Source organism: Corythoichthys intestinalis, chromosome 3 (genome assembly GCF_030265065.1).
Source record: "Corythoichthys intestinalis isolate RoL2023-P3 chromosome 3, ASM3026506v1, whole genome shotgun sequence".
In the NCBI taxonomy this organism is placed as follows: domain Eukaryota; kingdom Metazoa; phylum Chordata; class Actinopteri; order Syngnathiformes; family Syngnathidae; genus Corythoichthys; species Corythoichthys intestinalis.
In genome coordinates this window covers 2,660,805-2,677,986 of record NC_080397.1, presented here as the reverse complement: position 1 = coordinate 2,677,986, position 17,182 = coordinate 2,660,805, and the positions used below count along the sequence as shown (strand labels likewise).

The 17,182-nt window shown below is 40.5% G+C and overlaps 1 protein-coding gene across 1 annotated transcript in view; it reads right to left on the bottom strand.

Moving 5' to 3' along the window:
- Positions 1-17,182, bottom strand: part of LOC130913039 (hexokinase-4-like) — a 196,063-nt gene that overhangs the window by 525 nt on the left and 178,356 nt on the right. The window contains exon 12 of the mRNA XM_057831303.1: positions 4,543-4,776. Within this exon, the coding sequence (XP_057687286.1) occupies positions 4,543-4,776 (234 nt within the window). The remainder of the gene's footprint in view (positions 1-4,542; positions 4,777-17,182) is intronic.

Below are 17,182 nucleotides of genomic sequence, written 5' to 3'. Positions count from 1 at the left end.
GGCATTTGAGCCCGTGCGTGAGTAGTTTGGAGTTCAAACAAGCAAACAGTATACAATTAAGTAGTATTTAAATGCATACAGTATATGTGCATTCACTATTGTTGAGTACAATACATTTATAGCACAACCACTTCCTCTTTTAGTCACTTTTTCCGCGACCTCCACACCCCATCTGCCAGTTGTCGTTTAAAGCAGAGACTTCGATCAGCTCGCGCTGGAACTCGGCCCACTCGCCTGGTTCCAGATCGAATACACGTGTTACGCACGAAAGTACTGAGTCTTATTTTAAGTAGTAGGAGAGTTATAATAGCCTAATAATAAATAGTCTAATAGTAAAGAGTTTTACTAGTTTTGGCGAAAATGAAATAGCTTTTTGTTGTGAACCATAGGTGGAGTTTGACTGTTGAGGCGGGGGGGGCACAACATGTTGATGACCGTGAAACGCAGTGTCAGCAATAAAATTAACTTAGAAGAATATTTATAATAATAAGTTGAGAATGAGTGTTTTTTTTGTTTCCCATCACTTTTGAGGCAAATTCTAAATCAGGCTGCTAGCAGGACAGCTATGCTTTTCGCCAAAATCACCATCCATTGAATATGGTACGCCAGCCGGTGTCGTGCCAATGTAGTTACCTCAATCAAAAAATGTTATCCCCCGGGCGGAGCCATATGGAGGTAGATTTGTGTCTTCATTATTCGATCAAAAAAAAGTTGCTTCAATCAAAAAAAAATAGTTACATCAATCAAAATATATTTTTTCAATTAAAAAAAGTCACTTTAATCAAAAAAATGTGTTTGAATGCAAAAATAAATTTGAAAAAAAAAAAAAAAAGCTATTTTTATTTGATTTTTTTTTTTTTTTCTGATTCAAGCAACTTTTTTGATTGAAGTAATGTTTTGTGTTTGGGCCACATTTTGGCTAGGACATTTGTGTCTTTATTATTCAATTATGATGATCGAACACTCTGACTCTGTCTCACTTTATGCCCTGCTTTTTGTCAGCTTGTCTTGGGTAAATAACTAAGTTAAATAACGAGTTTTAGACCCAACATTTAATCATAGAAAAAAAAAGTTTTTGAATGCGAAAAAATATTTGAGGCTCAAAAATGTGAATTTACACACTTAATTTTTCATTTAAAAAGTTTTCTTTGATTTTAGCAATCCTTTTTTGTGTTTGGGCCATATTATGGGTAGGAGATTTGTGTCATTCAATCCCCCAAAAAGTTGCTTCAATCATAAAAAAATATTTTCAATCAAAAAAAAAAAAAAATCATTTAAAAAATAAAATTGCCCTCCCCAATTTGTGTGTGTGTGTGTGTGTGTGTTGGGGGATAATATGCAAGGCAAATGACTGTCTAAGGTACTAGTCACATGATCTGTTCAAAAAATAACTTTGACCCATTATGAAAATATCTTTTTTGTTCATTTCACTCATTTTGTTGCTTTACAACTTATATATATATTTAAAAAAAAAAAAAAAAAAAAAAAAAAAAAATATATATATATATATATATATATATATACATTTATACATACATACACACACTCACCGGCAACTTTATTAGGTACACCTGTCCAACTGCTCATTAACACTTAATTTCTAATCAGCCAATCACATGGCGGCAACTCAGTGCATTTAGGCATGTAGACATGGTTTAAGACAATCTCTTGCAGTTCAAACCGAGCATCAGTATGGGGAAGAAAGGTGATTTGAGTGACTTTGTACGTGGCATGGTTGTTGGTGCCAGAAGGGCTAGTCTGGGTATTTCAGAAACTGCTGATCTACTGGGATTTTCACGCACAACCATCTCTAGGGTTTACAGAGAATGGTCCAAAAAATAAAAAGTATCCATTGAGCGGCAGTTCTGTGGGCGGAAATGCCTTGTTGATGCCAGAGGTCAGAGGAGAATGGCCAGACTGGTTCGAGCTGATAGAAAGGCAACAGTGACTCAAATAACCACCCGTTACAACCAAGATAGGCAGAAGAGCATCTCTGAACGCACAGTACGTCGAACTTTGAGGCAGATGGGCTACAGCAGCAGAAGACCACGCTGGGTGCCACTCCTTTCAGCTAAGAAGAGGAAACTGAGGGTACAATTTGCACAAGCTCATCGAAATTGGACAGTGGAAGATTGGAAAAATGTTGCCTGGTCTGATGAGTCTCGATTTCTGCTACTACATTTGGATGGTAGGGTCAGAATTTGGCGTCAACAACATGAAAGCATGGATCCATCCTGCCTTGTATCAACGGTTCAGGCTGGTGGTGTAATGGTGTGGGGAATATTTTCTTGGCACTCTTTGGGCCCCTTGGTACCAATTGAGCATCGTTGGAACGCCACAGCCTACCTGAGTATTTTTGCTGACCATGTCCATCCCTTTATGACCACAATGTACCCAACCTCTGATGGCTACTTTCAACAGGATAATGCGCCATGTCATAAAGCTAGAATCATCTCAGACTGGTTTCTTTAACATGACAATGAGTTCACTGTACTCAAATGGCCTCCACAGTCACCAGATCTCAATCCAATAGAGCATCTTTGGGATGTGGTAGAACGGGAGATTCGCATCATGGATGTGCAGCCGACAAATCTGCACCAACTGTGTGATGCCATCATGTCAATATGGACCAAACTCTCTGAAGAATGCTTCCAGCACCTTGTTGAATCTATGCCACGAAGAATTGAGGCAGTTCTGAAGGCAAAAGGGGGTCCAACCCGTTATTTGTACGTGTACCGTGTACCTAATAAAGTGGGCGGTGAGTCAGCAACAATACTCAGGTAGGCTGTGGCGTTCCAACGATGCTCATTTGGTACCAAGGGGCCCAAAGAGTGCCAATAAAAATATTCCCCACACCATTACACCACCAGCCTGAACCGTTGATACAAGGCAGGATGGATCCATGCTTTCATGTTGTTGACACCAAATTCTGACCCTACCATCCGAATGTCGCAGCAGAAATCGAGACTCATCAGACCAGGCAACGTTTTTCCAATCTTCTACTGTCCAATTTCGATGAGCTTGTGCAAATTGTAGCCTCAGTTTCCTATTCTTAGCTGAAAGGAGTGGTGCCTGGCGTGGTCTTCTGCTGCTGTAGCCCATCTTCCTCAAAGTTCGACGTACTGTGCGTTCAGAGATGCTCTTCTGCTTACCTTGGTTGTAACGGGTGGTTATTTGAGTCACTGTTGCCTTTCTATCAACTCGAACCATTCTGGCCATTCTCCTCTGACCTCTGGCATCAACAAGGCATTTCCGCGCACAGAACTGCCGCTCACTGGATATTTTTTCTTTTTTGGACCATTCTCTGTAAACCCTAGAGATGGTTGTCTGTGAAAATCCCATTAGATCAGCAGTTTCTGAAATACTCAGACCAGCCCTTTGGCACCAACAACCATGCCATGTTCAAAGTCACTCAAATCACCTTTCTTCCCCATACTGATGCTCGGTTTGAACTGCAGGAGATTGTCTTAAACTATATCTACATGCCTAAATGCACTGAGTTGCCGGCATGTGTTCGGGTGATTAGAAATTAAGTGTTAACGAGCAGTTAGACAGGTGTACCTAATAAAGTGGCTGGTGATTGTATATATACTATATATATGAAAGTCAATTACTTGCAATGACAACTCTCGGCCACCAGGGTGGGTGTGGTCCCCCCCTTAAACTCCGCTTACGTTGTGAACTACATTTCCGGACAAACGTACATTAAGATCTTATTTAGCTTAGCAATTTGAAGCATGATACCCATTTTTCGAGTGTCCCAAACGTTGCGTGACATGTGTGTCTGCGTCCCCCAAACAGAATGCTATAATGTCGCCAGAGTTCACTGCCACCGGGAACGCACCCTCCTAGTGGCGGTTGTAAGGGGGAACCACAAGGGCCTCCTCTCTAATTTGAATGGGTGCCCCGGTTCCCATTTTATTAGAAAGCATTGCAATCGGCGAATTATTCTTTTCTGAAGTGAGCGCGAATGAGATAATGTTTCTAGAGCATGTTAAATATTAATGCTAATTTTGTTTTTAAAGTGGCTTTTCAAAAAAGTGATTACATTTACTGCTCCATGAATTGTATCCTTACTTACACACATTATGATTAAATTTGAATTATTACAAATTTGACCGGTTTTTACCTATAGTATTTCTTACCAGATGTTTTTACCGCCTTATGCAGGATAATCTGCATATTGCCGTGTTTACCAAAACAAACACTGAACAAAGATGGCATCAACACTTTGCCCGTTTCAGAAAAATCCTAGAACCGCCACTGCACCATCCCATGGGGTTTCAGAATCAGCAGCTGTCAAATGAAATTCCTCGAGCCTCTAGGGTTGAAGAACTAATGCCAAGGCAAAGGGCAGTAATAACCGAATAATGATTTTTTTTTTTTTTTTTAAGAATGAATTATATGCATGTGTATTTTCTGGCTTTTCAGTTTTTCAGCCAAGTGTTTCTAATATTTGGTTTTCGGTGTCAGCCTTGAATTTTGCTTTCGGTACATCCCTAACTAAAATATATTTGGTGTGTCTTAGGCAGATGGTCTCACCATGGGTGCAGCTTGTATACGGAACCGTCCACCCCCACGGTAATGGTGAGGGCCTCTAAACCGCGTCGCTCCCGCATCAAGTTGATGACGCCGGCCAAGCCTGCGCCGCACATGTGAGCCGAGCGAGTGGAAACGCTCTCGCAGACGAGACCCACGATGTCACAGTCCAACTCGGACGGTAGAACACCCAGCGAAGACAGAATATTGTAGATGTGCTTACGGTCACCCGAATCACTGGAAAGAGTCAGGCACAATATTATATTGCTGCTACTACCATTTCTTTTGAATGCATCACTTACTATAAAGTTTGGGAGGGAGCATGTTTATGTTTTTTTTGTTTTTGGTAGTATTTTTTTAGTTTTTCCTATCTAAAAACAGCCTTTTCGGTGTTTTCTCCATACAAGGCATGCACAATGGCAGTACACACCAGTACTGGATAGTTTATGTACTACTAGTGGGTTAGTAACAAAGACAGCGTTCTACTTCACCAGCAGTGTGTGTTGGAGTTTTTGTATTGGAAATAAAAGAGCCCGTGTATGATAATGCAAATCCAACAGCTCAACGGCGCAATTACACGAACACATTTGAAAACTAAAAGGTCCCATTACCACCTGCCTTTTCACAACACTAAAATTAATTGCTCAAGAATATCCAACAGCGTTCTGCACGGCGGCAGCTCAACAGCAGTAACAAACTATAATATGGCTACTATGCATGTCCTTTAATTCGTATTTGCGCCATGTTAACCCTTCCTCAGTCAACAGTTAACTTTTCCATTCCAGTAGCGCCTTATTCAACGTGATTCGGTAGCAAGCAAGGTGGCAGGTGGTGACCATGTTATTAACAAAAAAAACAACAACTTCGAAATATACTGTATATGTCACATTGTGCTGAAGATTGTCGTGTCATGGTCATTTCCTGCTTTATTTCCCTAATCACCAATTGGTTCCACCTGTCCCCCATTAAAGGGCAACTGAAGAGCTTTTCGGATTTCGCTCGAGTGTTTTACTCAGTTGAATTGTATTAAATGCATCATTCGCTGTCTCAAAAAGTCACATTAAAAAAAAATAATAATAATGATTGATTGCGTAGTTTTTGAGTTATGGCCATAGCAACACCATAGCAACGAGGGACGCGCCGCCCTGCCGACCGCTACCTGATGACATAACTTCCAGGGAGCCTCGCCACCACTCTGAACACAGAAATATAGCACCATGCTATCCTCACCATATATTGTAAACATTTTCTATGTTTTACTCGCGAGATTCGTCATGCCATCTCGATGTGTAGCGATGAATTGCTCACAGGAAGACTCGAGACTCTATGAGTGGTCTAAAAAAAACTTCTTCTGCAAAGGTTTGGACCGTTTTTGTGAGCATGCATACAGGTCCCCAATCGGCTCATTGTTTTCATCATTTCAGCGACGACAGCTTTGAAAACCTACAACAATGCAACCTTGGTTTTACAAAGACGTAAGTAGACCCTCCGATTCTAAAATTTGATGCACTTCTGTTGATAAACGACGGGGACTCCTACTGCCTGTTTGTTGAAGCGCGACATTTTTTGCTGTAGCTGTTGCCCTGTCATAAGTAGATAGGTTTGCTGACAGGTCTACTCATGTGATTTTATCACTATATCAATAGGTATTATGTAAATTCAAATGTCCCCAGCACCAAATAGGTCCTTGGCTCATTGTTTTTTTGGCCTGTCACAGGGTAAATATAAAGTCTATATATAAAACCTGCCAGGCCTTAATGTATCAAATACATCTCAATAAAACAATAACTATTGTACTACAACATCAACATCAAGGTCTGCCAATTTGAAGCGGGAACAATAGCATCAAATAGATGCTGCTTTGACTGGGGCATTATTATTTGATCACCAAGAAATTATTATTAAATTAAAATTAGAATTCATCCAATATTTTCATGCTGCTGTGATTTTTTTTTTTTTCTCCACCAGGAAGCCAAACATAAAAAATTAAGCGGCGGAAACCCTCAAAACGATGAAAAAAGTGTTGCAAGTCAGTCGACACCCAGTTTCCCAAACTCAAGAGAGAGTGCGTCGAGTCATATGATGACCCAAGTGATGCGGTGTCCAGCGATGACGACTGAAGAGATCCTATGAGGCCTGCCAGATGCTGAATTTCTTCCGTCTGCGACATCAGATGACGATGACTTCGCAAATGTAGCAAATTTTGATGACATGAAATCATAAATTAGTCATATATACAGTACACAGTTTTTTAAAAGAAAAATCAAGTTACCTTCAAATTTTAATGATAATGATTTATCTTTGTATAGAGAACACTTAATGCTACAGAAAAGAGTAAATACATTCGGCAGAACAAGTATTTGATACACGGCCGATTTTGCTGGTTTTCCCACTTGCACGCTATGTAGAGGTCTGTAATTTGTTTCATAAGTTCTCTTCAACTGTGAGGGACGGAATCTAATACAAAAATCCAGAAAATCACATTGTATAAGTTTTAAATAATAAATTTGTATTTAACTGCATGAAATAAGTATTTGATACATCACCAACTAGTAAATATTTCGGCTCTTAGTTCTTTTTTAAGAACCCCTCCTGTTCTCCACTCATTATCGGAAGTAACTGCACCTGTTTGAACTTGTTACCTGTATAAAAGACAACTGTTCACATGCTCAAACAAACAAACTCCAACCTCTCCACAATGGCCAAGACCAAAGAGCTGTGTAAGGACATCAGGGATAAAATAATAGACCTGCACAAGGCTGGGATGGGCTACAGGAAAATAAGCAAGCAGCTTGGTGAGAAGGTAACAACTGTTGGAGCGATTATTAGAAAATGGAAGAAGTTCAAGTTGACGGTCAATCTGCCTCGTTCTGGGGCTCCATGCAAGATCTCACCTCGTGGGGCATCACCGATCATGAGGAAGGTGAGGGATCAGCCCAGAACTACACGGCAGGACCTGGTCAATGCCCTGAAGAGAGCTGGAACCACAGTCTCGAAGAAAACCATTGGAAACACATCACGCCGTCATGGATTAAAATCCTACAGCACACGCAAGGTCCCGCTGCTGAAGCCAGTGCATGTCCAGACACGTCTGAAGTTTGCCACTGACCATCCAGAGCAGGGGTGGGCAAACCGGTCCTCGAGGGCCGCAGTGGGTCCTGGTCTTTGTTCCAACTGATTCAGCACACACAGTATAACCAATGAGGTTTCAGTGGAAACAAGGAGCACCTGACTGCAATCAACTGATTGCACTTGTAAGAAACCAGATTGGTGAAAGGCTGTCCTCATGATGGGTATGAACAAAAACCCGCACCCACTGCGGCCCTTTGTGGAATTAATTGCCCACCCCTGATCCAGAGGATGATCCAGAGGAGCAATGGGAGAAGGTCATGTGGTCGGATGAGAACAAAACTGAACTGTTTGGTCTAAACTCGGCTCGTCGTGTTTGGAGGAAAAAGAAGGATGAGTACAACCCCAAGAACACCATCCCAACCGTGAAACATGGAGGAGGAAACATCATTTTTTGGGGCTGCTTCTCTGCCAAGGGTACAGGACGACTGCACCGTATTGAGGGGAGGATGGATGGGGCTATGTATCGCCAGATCTTGGCTGACAACCTCCTTCCTTTAGCAAGGGCATTGAAGATGGGTCATGGCTGGGTCTTCCAGCATGACAACGACCCAAAGCACACAGCCAAGGCAACTAAAGAGTAGCTCCGTAAGAAGCATCTTAAGGTCCTGGAGTGGCCTAGCCAGTCACCAGATCTGAACCCGATAGAAAATCTATGGAGGAGGCTGAAAGTCCGTGTTGCCCGGCAGCAGCCCCGAAACCTGAAGGCTCTGGAGAAGATCTGCATGGAGGAGTGGGCCAAAATCCCTGCTGCAGTGTGTGCAAACCTTGTCAAGGACTACAGGAAACGTTTGGTATCTGTAATAGCAAACAAAGGTTTCGGTACCAAATATTAAGTTCGATTTTTGTGATCTATCAAATACTTATTTCATGCAATTAAATGCAAATTTATTATTTAAAACTCATACAACGTGATTTTCTGTTTTTTTGTATTAGATTCCGTCCCTTACAGTTGAAGAGAACTTATGATACAAATTAGAGACCTCTACATGCTTTGCAAGTGGGAAAACCAGCAAAATCGGCAGTGTATCAAATACTTGTTCTCCCCACTGTACATATTTCGCAATGCCATAATAATTTTTCAATGTTGCGCTAGTCCGTTGCTATCCTAACTTTGTATTGCTAACTAACTTAATGTTGCTTACTAAATTTATGTTCTTTGATGTGTGCTATTGTGTGCTTGGTATAACTTAGCTTTCTATGTTGCGTCACAATCTGACAGCGAAAGCTGATGCTCATTCAACATAAATCTGGTATCATTTAATATTGTGGCCTATTGAATATTTTTTCAGAATGTAATATAATTACAATATATTATATACCAATAGAATACATTAAACAGTAAAGAAATTGTGTCAATGTTGTTTACAATTTATGGTTTTATTTTTTTAATGTAATCCATGCCCCTGTCAGTGCTTCAGCCTCCTCAAGTTTGGCTCTCACGTCTGGGATCTCCTGACGACACAGGCATACTCTTGGAAGGGTAATTACTTGACGGTTTACAGCATGGGTGTCCAAACCTGTCCTCAAGGGCCGCTGTGGGTTCTAGTTTTTGTTCCTACCAATTGAGCACAGACAGTTTAACCAATGACGTTTGTGCTAAAACAAGCAGCACCTGACTGCAATCAAATGATTACACTTGTGAGACACCAGATTGGTGAAAAGATGGCGTCTTCTTTGGTAGGAATGAAATCCAGCAACCACTGCGGCCCTATGTGGAATAATTTGGACATCACTGGTTTACAGCAACACCTGGAAAATAAAATCGTTTTGTCATTTATTTTGAAAAATCAATAACATATAATTCATTTAGCCACATTTGGGCTAGCTTTACCATATTTAGATCGGTAGGAGCTGTCCCGTTACCTAATATCCAGTTTTAGCTATGTGGAGAGCATGGAAAAATATACAACCATGTAATCGCATTCTCTCAAATAAAAAATCACGATGCTGGACTTAGGCTTACCACTCACTCTCCCGTTCGTGAAGTGTCAAGCTGTCAATTGGCGTCATGACGATATGTGCTGTGTCACGCAAATCGCCGTCATCTGACGCCTCAGGTTCAAACATGTAGGGATTAATTGTAGTTCATCTTTCCTGGGAGCCTTTGCCATTGGAAAGAGCCATCCTGAATGGATACCTTTGGTGGAAATATCACTGACATCGTTGTCGCTGCTATGCTAGCTGTGGATAGTCTTCTCTGTTGCGTCGGGGAATCTACGTCACACTTCCGGGTTTGCAAAGGGACCATTAACGGAGTGCAAAAAAACTAAAAAAAAAAAACGCAAATTATCCTTGCAATTACGTGTTGATAATGTCATGGTTGTTTTGACGAACTCGTCCAAAGTTTATATTCGTAAAATTACACCAAAATCCGGAAAGGTCTTCAGTTGCCCTTTAACTTCTGTCCTCTTTGTTTTGTTCCAGAGTGGCTTTGTCTGCTGACGCATCATCAGAACCTGCTGTTATCCACAGCCAAAGTCACCATGTGAATCAAGAATTTTGTAAGGCCTTTAAGTTTTTTTGCTACTTTGTTTTTTGATGGTGTTTTTGTCCTCCATGGTGGAGTGGATTTTTGTTTGAGATCCTTTGTTCATTTTTGACCCTGACGGAGGGTTTGTAAACTAAAGTCTCTTTTTAACCGCATCTGAGTCCTGCCTTGAGTTCGGTCCTGACTGTATATTTATCTATTATAGTTAATTATTAAGTTAAATACGCTATTGTTTCAATAAATTTTATTTATTTTTAACATCAACAAAAAAGAATCTACCAAAACACTTTTTTCCCACCTCAACACCAGGGGAAGCTGCAGCCCTGTCCTGGACATGTCACGCCTTCAGTCCACTGACTAAGGCCACGTCTACACCTAGCAGGGTTTTTTTTAAAGCGAGGATCCTGGCCTCATACGTCCTGAAAAAGGAATTACGTCTACACCACCACGTTTGTAGAAAAAAAGCATCCACAGCCATATATATTCATTTGCTTTTAAATCATAACATTCATAACAAAGCGCGAAAATAATTGTGGATAATTTTGTCTCGTCCTTCACTTGTGTTGTATTCCTCAATATGCAACAATGCTAGAGCAAAGACTTCACTATCAGTTAACGGGACAGCTCCTGTAGATATTGCGCCGCGCCTTCCCGGAAGAGGCCGACGCAGGCAGGTAGAGCTGTGATGAACTCAAGCACATGCTGCGTTCTAACACCGGATTTAGGTGGAAACGGAAACAGGACGAAAGTTTTAGTGCATACAAGCAGGCACGAGTGTCTCAAAAGTGATTTGGTCAAGGATTCAAGGTAATTATATTTTTCGCACCATGCATGCACTTTGAAATGTTAATACAATGAAATGAATGGAAAAAATTAGCCTAATGTTAGCTTGAAATATTTACGTAAAATGAATAATGGCTGCCCATTTTTTTGCTTTTAACCAAGAATTTAAAGTGTTTCACGTTCATATCTATAAAATACCCGGGTTTTGTGCATTTATTTACAAGAATTTTCAACCTAAAAAGTTTGTTGTTTTGTTACGGCCGCCACGTTGGATCACACAATAGCTTAATAGTTTGAAATATTTTGGTAAAACGAATGATAGCTGCCCAGTTTTTTTTTTTTACTTTTAACCAAGAATGTAGAGTGTTTTACATTCATATGTATTTTTTAAAATTCCAGGATTTCCGCTTTTTTTTTTTTTTTTTTTTTTTTTTACAAGAATTTTCAATTTTCTTAAAAAGCTCTGTTTTGTGACTTGATTGTGATTTGATTTTCCTTTCAGAATCTCCCTGGACAAGGATGCCATAGAGCAGAACAGGCAGTTCCTTTCTTTCCATATGATCCTGTGCTGGGAGTGCTGCCCACCATGGCCAATGTGCTGATGATTGGAAAGAACGGGAGCTACTGGACCAGCGTAAAGAGCTTCATGGTCAGCAACAGGCTGGCCCTGTACCTGCACTTGCTAAAGCCTGTTTGGTTCTTCCCCGGTGACGTGTGGGCCGAGCTTGCCAGGGAGCTGGCCGACGATCAGCCAGACCCGCCGACGGAGGAGTTGCTCCTCGCCGCAGTCGGCAACTATGCCGGCTACCTGGCCAGGAAGGTCCAGGCCAACTCCTCTGTGGCTCAGACCCGACCTTGCAGGGGTGCAGGTGCCAGGAGGGGCAGAGGCTGGCCAACACCATTTTACCGCACATCAGCAGGTCCCCCCTTCAACTGTTTTTGTACGAACTTCTCCTAGGATGTGACTTCAAAAGCGAAGGAGAACAAGGCCTTGGAGTGGCCGACCGGCAGGAAGGGGAGCAGAGTCAAGGAGGGCAGGAAAGAGACGGCTAGGGACAGGGACTTGTACAAGTCCAGGAAGCCATAGGCCAAGTGGCTATGTGATTGGTGAAAGACGAGGGCCAGATAGCAGACAAAATTATGCAATTGTGACATCGGAATTCAGTAATTTCAATAAGTTGCCATTGTATATAGAAAAATTGATATTTTGCTTTTGTTCAATAAAATTAAGATTGTTCTGCATGCTTTCATTAAGTCTTAAGTTTTTGATGTGAAACTTGAGTGATTTATTAGCTGTGAAAAACATATGTCAAAATTGCACTAAATGACAAAAATTTAAGTTGCTATTTTGGGCAAAAACTGATACGATATGCTAAATATTTTTATTGATCCTGAAAATACAGGTGATTATCTCTGCATTTGGTGATTTTTAGCGTAAAAATCTGAGAATTTTATCGTCATTTCAAGTTTTGTTATACTTACATAAAAAAGAATTGTGATTTTATAAAGGAACAACTTTTTTATGCCGATGCTCATGAAGACTCATAGCACATAGCACATATAATCTAATAGAGTCTAATAATTAGATCTAAACCCACATCCATGTTGACTAAATGTAAACATTGGTTTATGTGTCACTTAGGAACAAAGATTGTCACAGACAGGGATGTTTTCACGGTTAAATCTTCAGTTATCAGGGTCCATGTGATGGCGCTACAAATGCAGAATTCGTACATTTTCACTTTAGTAGAGGTTTTTAATATCCCTCCAAAAAATGCGTGTGCGTGTGGATGATAGGCCACATCGTAGAAAAAAGTTCTTTTTTTTTGCTAATATACCCTACCACGTGTAGACATGGCCTCAGTGAAATATGCCTCACTTTGTTTCTCACCAGCATATGTGTCAGCATACTAGGGATGCAACGATACAATTAAGTCACAGTTCAGTACGATTTTCGATACAAGGGACACAGTTTTCGATTCGATTAAATACATTTAATGCTCCGAAACAAAAAATACAAGTGTTTTTTTTTTATTTTTTTTTTTTAATTTTGCTAACAAGCAAAACTAACAATGCCATCATATAAACATGCATTATAGTGCATACTATTTATGTGCTTACTTCTTACTGATCTGAAGAAATTTTGTATAAAAATGCTGAGAACAATCTTTACTGTTTGTAATGTGAGGCGGGGCACACTGTTGATTGCTACTGCTCTCTTAGCAGGTATGTTTACCACATGAGCAAAACATCGTATTTGTGGTCCGAGTCCATCTGTGTTACGTACTGAATTTTTTTAAATTTTTTTTTATGGGGATCAGAAGCAAGTGGGACAATCCACATTAAAGAGGCAATCAGCAGTAGATGTGCCCATCATCAGTTCATCAAATCCCCCTTAACTTTTATTTTTATACAACAACCAAACAGAACGACAACCCCAAAAACAAACAAACAAACAAACAAACAAACAAACAAACAAACAAACAAAAAACAAAAAAAACCCCAAAAAAACAAAAAACAAAAAAAAAAAAAGAAAAAAAGAAAACATACCGAAACCCACCCCCCGACCCCTAAAACCCCCGGCACATATCTCCGACCCATGTATTGTTATGAACAAAGGCTACATAACCAAAGTGTACATCTATATTCTGAGAGTTTTCAGGCATATTTCAAAAATTTAAACCAAGATGACAATCTGTGCTCCTAACATATAACAAAAAAGGGTTCCAAGTATTTTCAAAGGACCCAGATGATCCACCGAGTGTCAGTCTAATTTTCTCCAATTTGAGAAAATACAGCATCTCTTTAATCCAATAGCCTTGCGTAGGCGGTACTGAAGATTTCCATCGCAAGAGAATTAGCCTCCTGGCCAAAAAGGTTGAAAATGCAATGAGGTCTCTCTTCAGGGGAGGAAGAGAACGTGCAGATGGAACTACACCAAACAAGGCAGTCAAGGCATTTACAACAATATCTAACTCAGTGACCTTGGATAAAACAGAAAAAATGTCAGACCAATATGAAGTTAATGAAGTGCATGACCAGAACATGTGGACATAATCGGCTGGAGCCTGCTTACATCGATCGCAAGTGGATGAGACTGTATCAAATAATTTGGCCAGCCAAGCTTTAGTATAATGGGCCCTTTGTAGGATCCGGCACTGAGTATAACTATGTTTTGCACAAATTGAAGATTTGTGTGTCCTATGTAAGACTTCTCTCCAGACCTCCTCAGATATACTCATTCCCAAGCTCGACTCCCAAACCGCTTTCAGGGTGTTTAAGGTGGGGTCTGAACTGATTTTGTAAATGTTGGAATAGACTGTCGTTATTGCACCCTTTAATGACGGCAAAGGTGTTAAAAAGGTGTCTAACGCAGAGGCGGCAGGGAGTGTAGGGAAGCTTGGCCAAAGTGAGCGGACATAACTGCGAATTTGAAGATATCTAAAGAAATCACCATTAGGCAATGAATACTTTCCAACTAACTGTTGAAAGGAAGCAAAAATTGAATCCATATATAAATCCTCAAATGTTTCTATGCCCAGCCTAGTCCAGGTAGTGAATGTATTATCCAATAGAGAGGGAGGGAAGGCATGATTAAGCGAAATTGGAGCCTGACAGGAAGGCGCCTGTAGCCCAAAATATTCTCTGAATTGGTTCCAAATTCTGAGACACGAGAATACCACAGAATTTCGTAAATATGGAGAGGTGGATGACAGAAGTGGTGAAAACAGTAAGGATTTCAATGTCACCGGTTTAACGGAGTTGGCTTCGACAGCGAGCCACAATGGAATGCTATCAGTGTTCCCACCGCGGAGCCAATATGAAAGGTTTTTAATGTTCGCTGCCCAGTAATAGTATAATATATTAGGGAGAGCCATTCCACCCAGTTCTTTGGGTCTCTGTAGAGTTTTATAGCGCAGCCTGGATTTCTTTTTATTCCATATAAAATCTATAATAAGGCTGTCCACAGATTTGAAAAAAGAAAGAGGGAGAAACATCGGAATGCACTGGAACAAATAAAGAAAACGGGGGAGAATGTTCATTTTAACCGCGTTTATTCGAGCCGGAACGGAAAGATTAAGCAAGGACCATCTTTGAAAGTCCTGCTTGAGCTGCACAAGCAGCGAGTTAAAATTCATCTTACGAAGGTTACTCCACGTGTCAGCCACATAGACTCCAAGATAGACAAACCCTGATTTAGATACTTTAAATGGGAAGTTCTCTAACGGATATCCTTTGGCTAGCTGATTTACAGGAAATATTTCGCTCTTCCCAAAATTCAGTTTATACCCAGAAATTTCACTAAAATCACTTAAAACAGTGAGAGCTGCAGGGATAGAGCGAGATAAATCCGAAAGAAATAACAAAAGATCATCTGCATAGAGTCCGACTTTCAGCTCCACACCATGTCGCACTATACCACGTAAATCAGGGTGACATTTCAGCGCAGCCGAAAGAGGTTCCATGGCCACCGCAAACAACAGCGGGCTCAAGGGACAGCCCTGCCTGGTAGATCGAAACAAGTGAAAATATTCCGAATTTATGTTATTGGTTCTAACTAACGCTTGTGGAGACGAGTACAGAAGCCTAATCCAGGATACAAATTTCGTTCCAAACCCAAATTTCCCCAGACAAAAAAATAAATAATCCCATTCCAGTCGGTCAAAGGCCTTCTCAACAAGGCCTCCGACCGATCTTCCATTGAGTGGTTGTACACAGCGTTAAAAACCCTTCTAAGGTTAAAAAAAGAGTGTCTCTCACGAATGAAACCAGTCTGGTCTTGAGAGATAATCAATGGCAGTACACCCTCTAGACGAAGAGCCAATAATTTAGACAGAATTTTAAAATCTACATTCAACAGGCTAAGAGGGCGATAAGAGTTGCACTTTACTGGGTCTTAGCCCTTCTTAAGAATCAGGGAGATACATGCCTGGTTTAATGTTTGGGGGAGTACACCAAGCTCAAAGGACTCCGTAAACACTTCCAGCAAATATGGAGCTAATGGCTTCCAAAACGTTTTATAAAATTCACTCGGGAAACCATCTAAACCAGGGCTTCTGCCGCTCTGTAAGGATTTCACTGCCTTTTCCAGTTCAGGTCCGGTAATAGGGCGTTCCAGCTCCTCTCTCAAAGTATAATTCAGGACTGGGAGCGGTATTTTGCTAAAAAACTGCTCTAATTGTTCAGGCCCAAAAGAGTGATCCGATGTATACAGTAATTTATAAAACTCTAAAAATGTTTTATTTATTTCTAAGGGATCTGATGTAATTCCCGAGTCAGTCTCCACTCGTGAAATTAACTGAGAGGATGACCTTTGACGTAACTGGTGAGCTAAAAGCTTATTAGCTTTATCTCCCTGTTCATAAAATTTAGACCTTGAAAGCAGTAAGAGCCTAATAGTTTGTTGTGAAGAAATGGAATCGTATTCCGCTTGAAGAGCCATCCGCTCTCTGTAAGTCTCAGGCAATTTAGAAACGGCATACTGAGCATCCAACGCTGCTATATTTCGAGAAAGTTTTGTCAGCTTTGTTATGGTTGTTCTCTTTTGATGTGCTTCATATGAAATGATTTCCCCCCTCATAAATGCCTTCATTGATTCCCATACTAACGTAGCTGAGATACCCGGAGTTCTGTTAACTTGAAAGAAAAAATTCAATCGCTCGGTCATATGCTCAACAAAGTTCATGTCAAGTAAGAGTTGGGTATTGAGGCGCCAAGGTGGACGTGCATTTATGAATTTACGAAAGTATATCTTCATAGAAACTACGGAGTGGTCGGATAGAGTTATTGCGTCATATTTACAGCCAGAGGCAGCAGTAAGCAAAGAGTTATCTATTAAGAAAAAATCAATTCGAGTAAAAGTCCGATGGACATGCGAAAAAAAGGAGTATTCTTTTTTATACGGATTGAAAAAACGCCAAGGATCCGAGACATTAAACTCATCCATAAAGGCTCCAATTATTTTACTTGATCTCGACTGTGGCACTAAATTCAAAGAGGACCGATCTAATGAGGGATCTAGCCAACAGTTAAAATCACCGCCCAGCACTAATTTATATTCTGCCAAATCAGGTAACATTGAAAAAATCTGTTTAAAAAAACCCTCGTCATCCCAATTTGGCGCATATATATTGACAAAGACAACCTTAACTTCATAAATGTGGCCGATTACTATAATGAACCTGCCAGTAGAGTCTGAAATGGTTTTAGTATGAACAAACGGAATGTTTTTATGCAAAA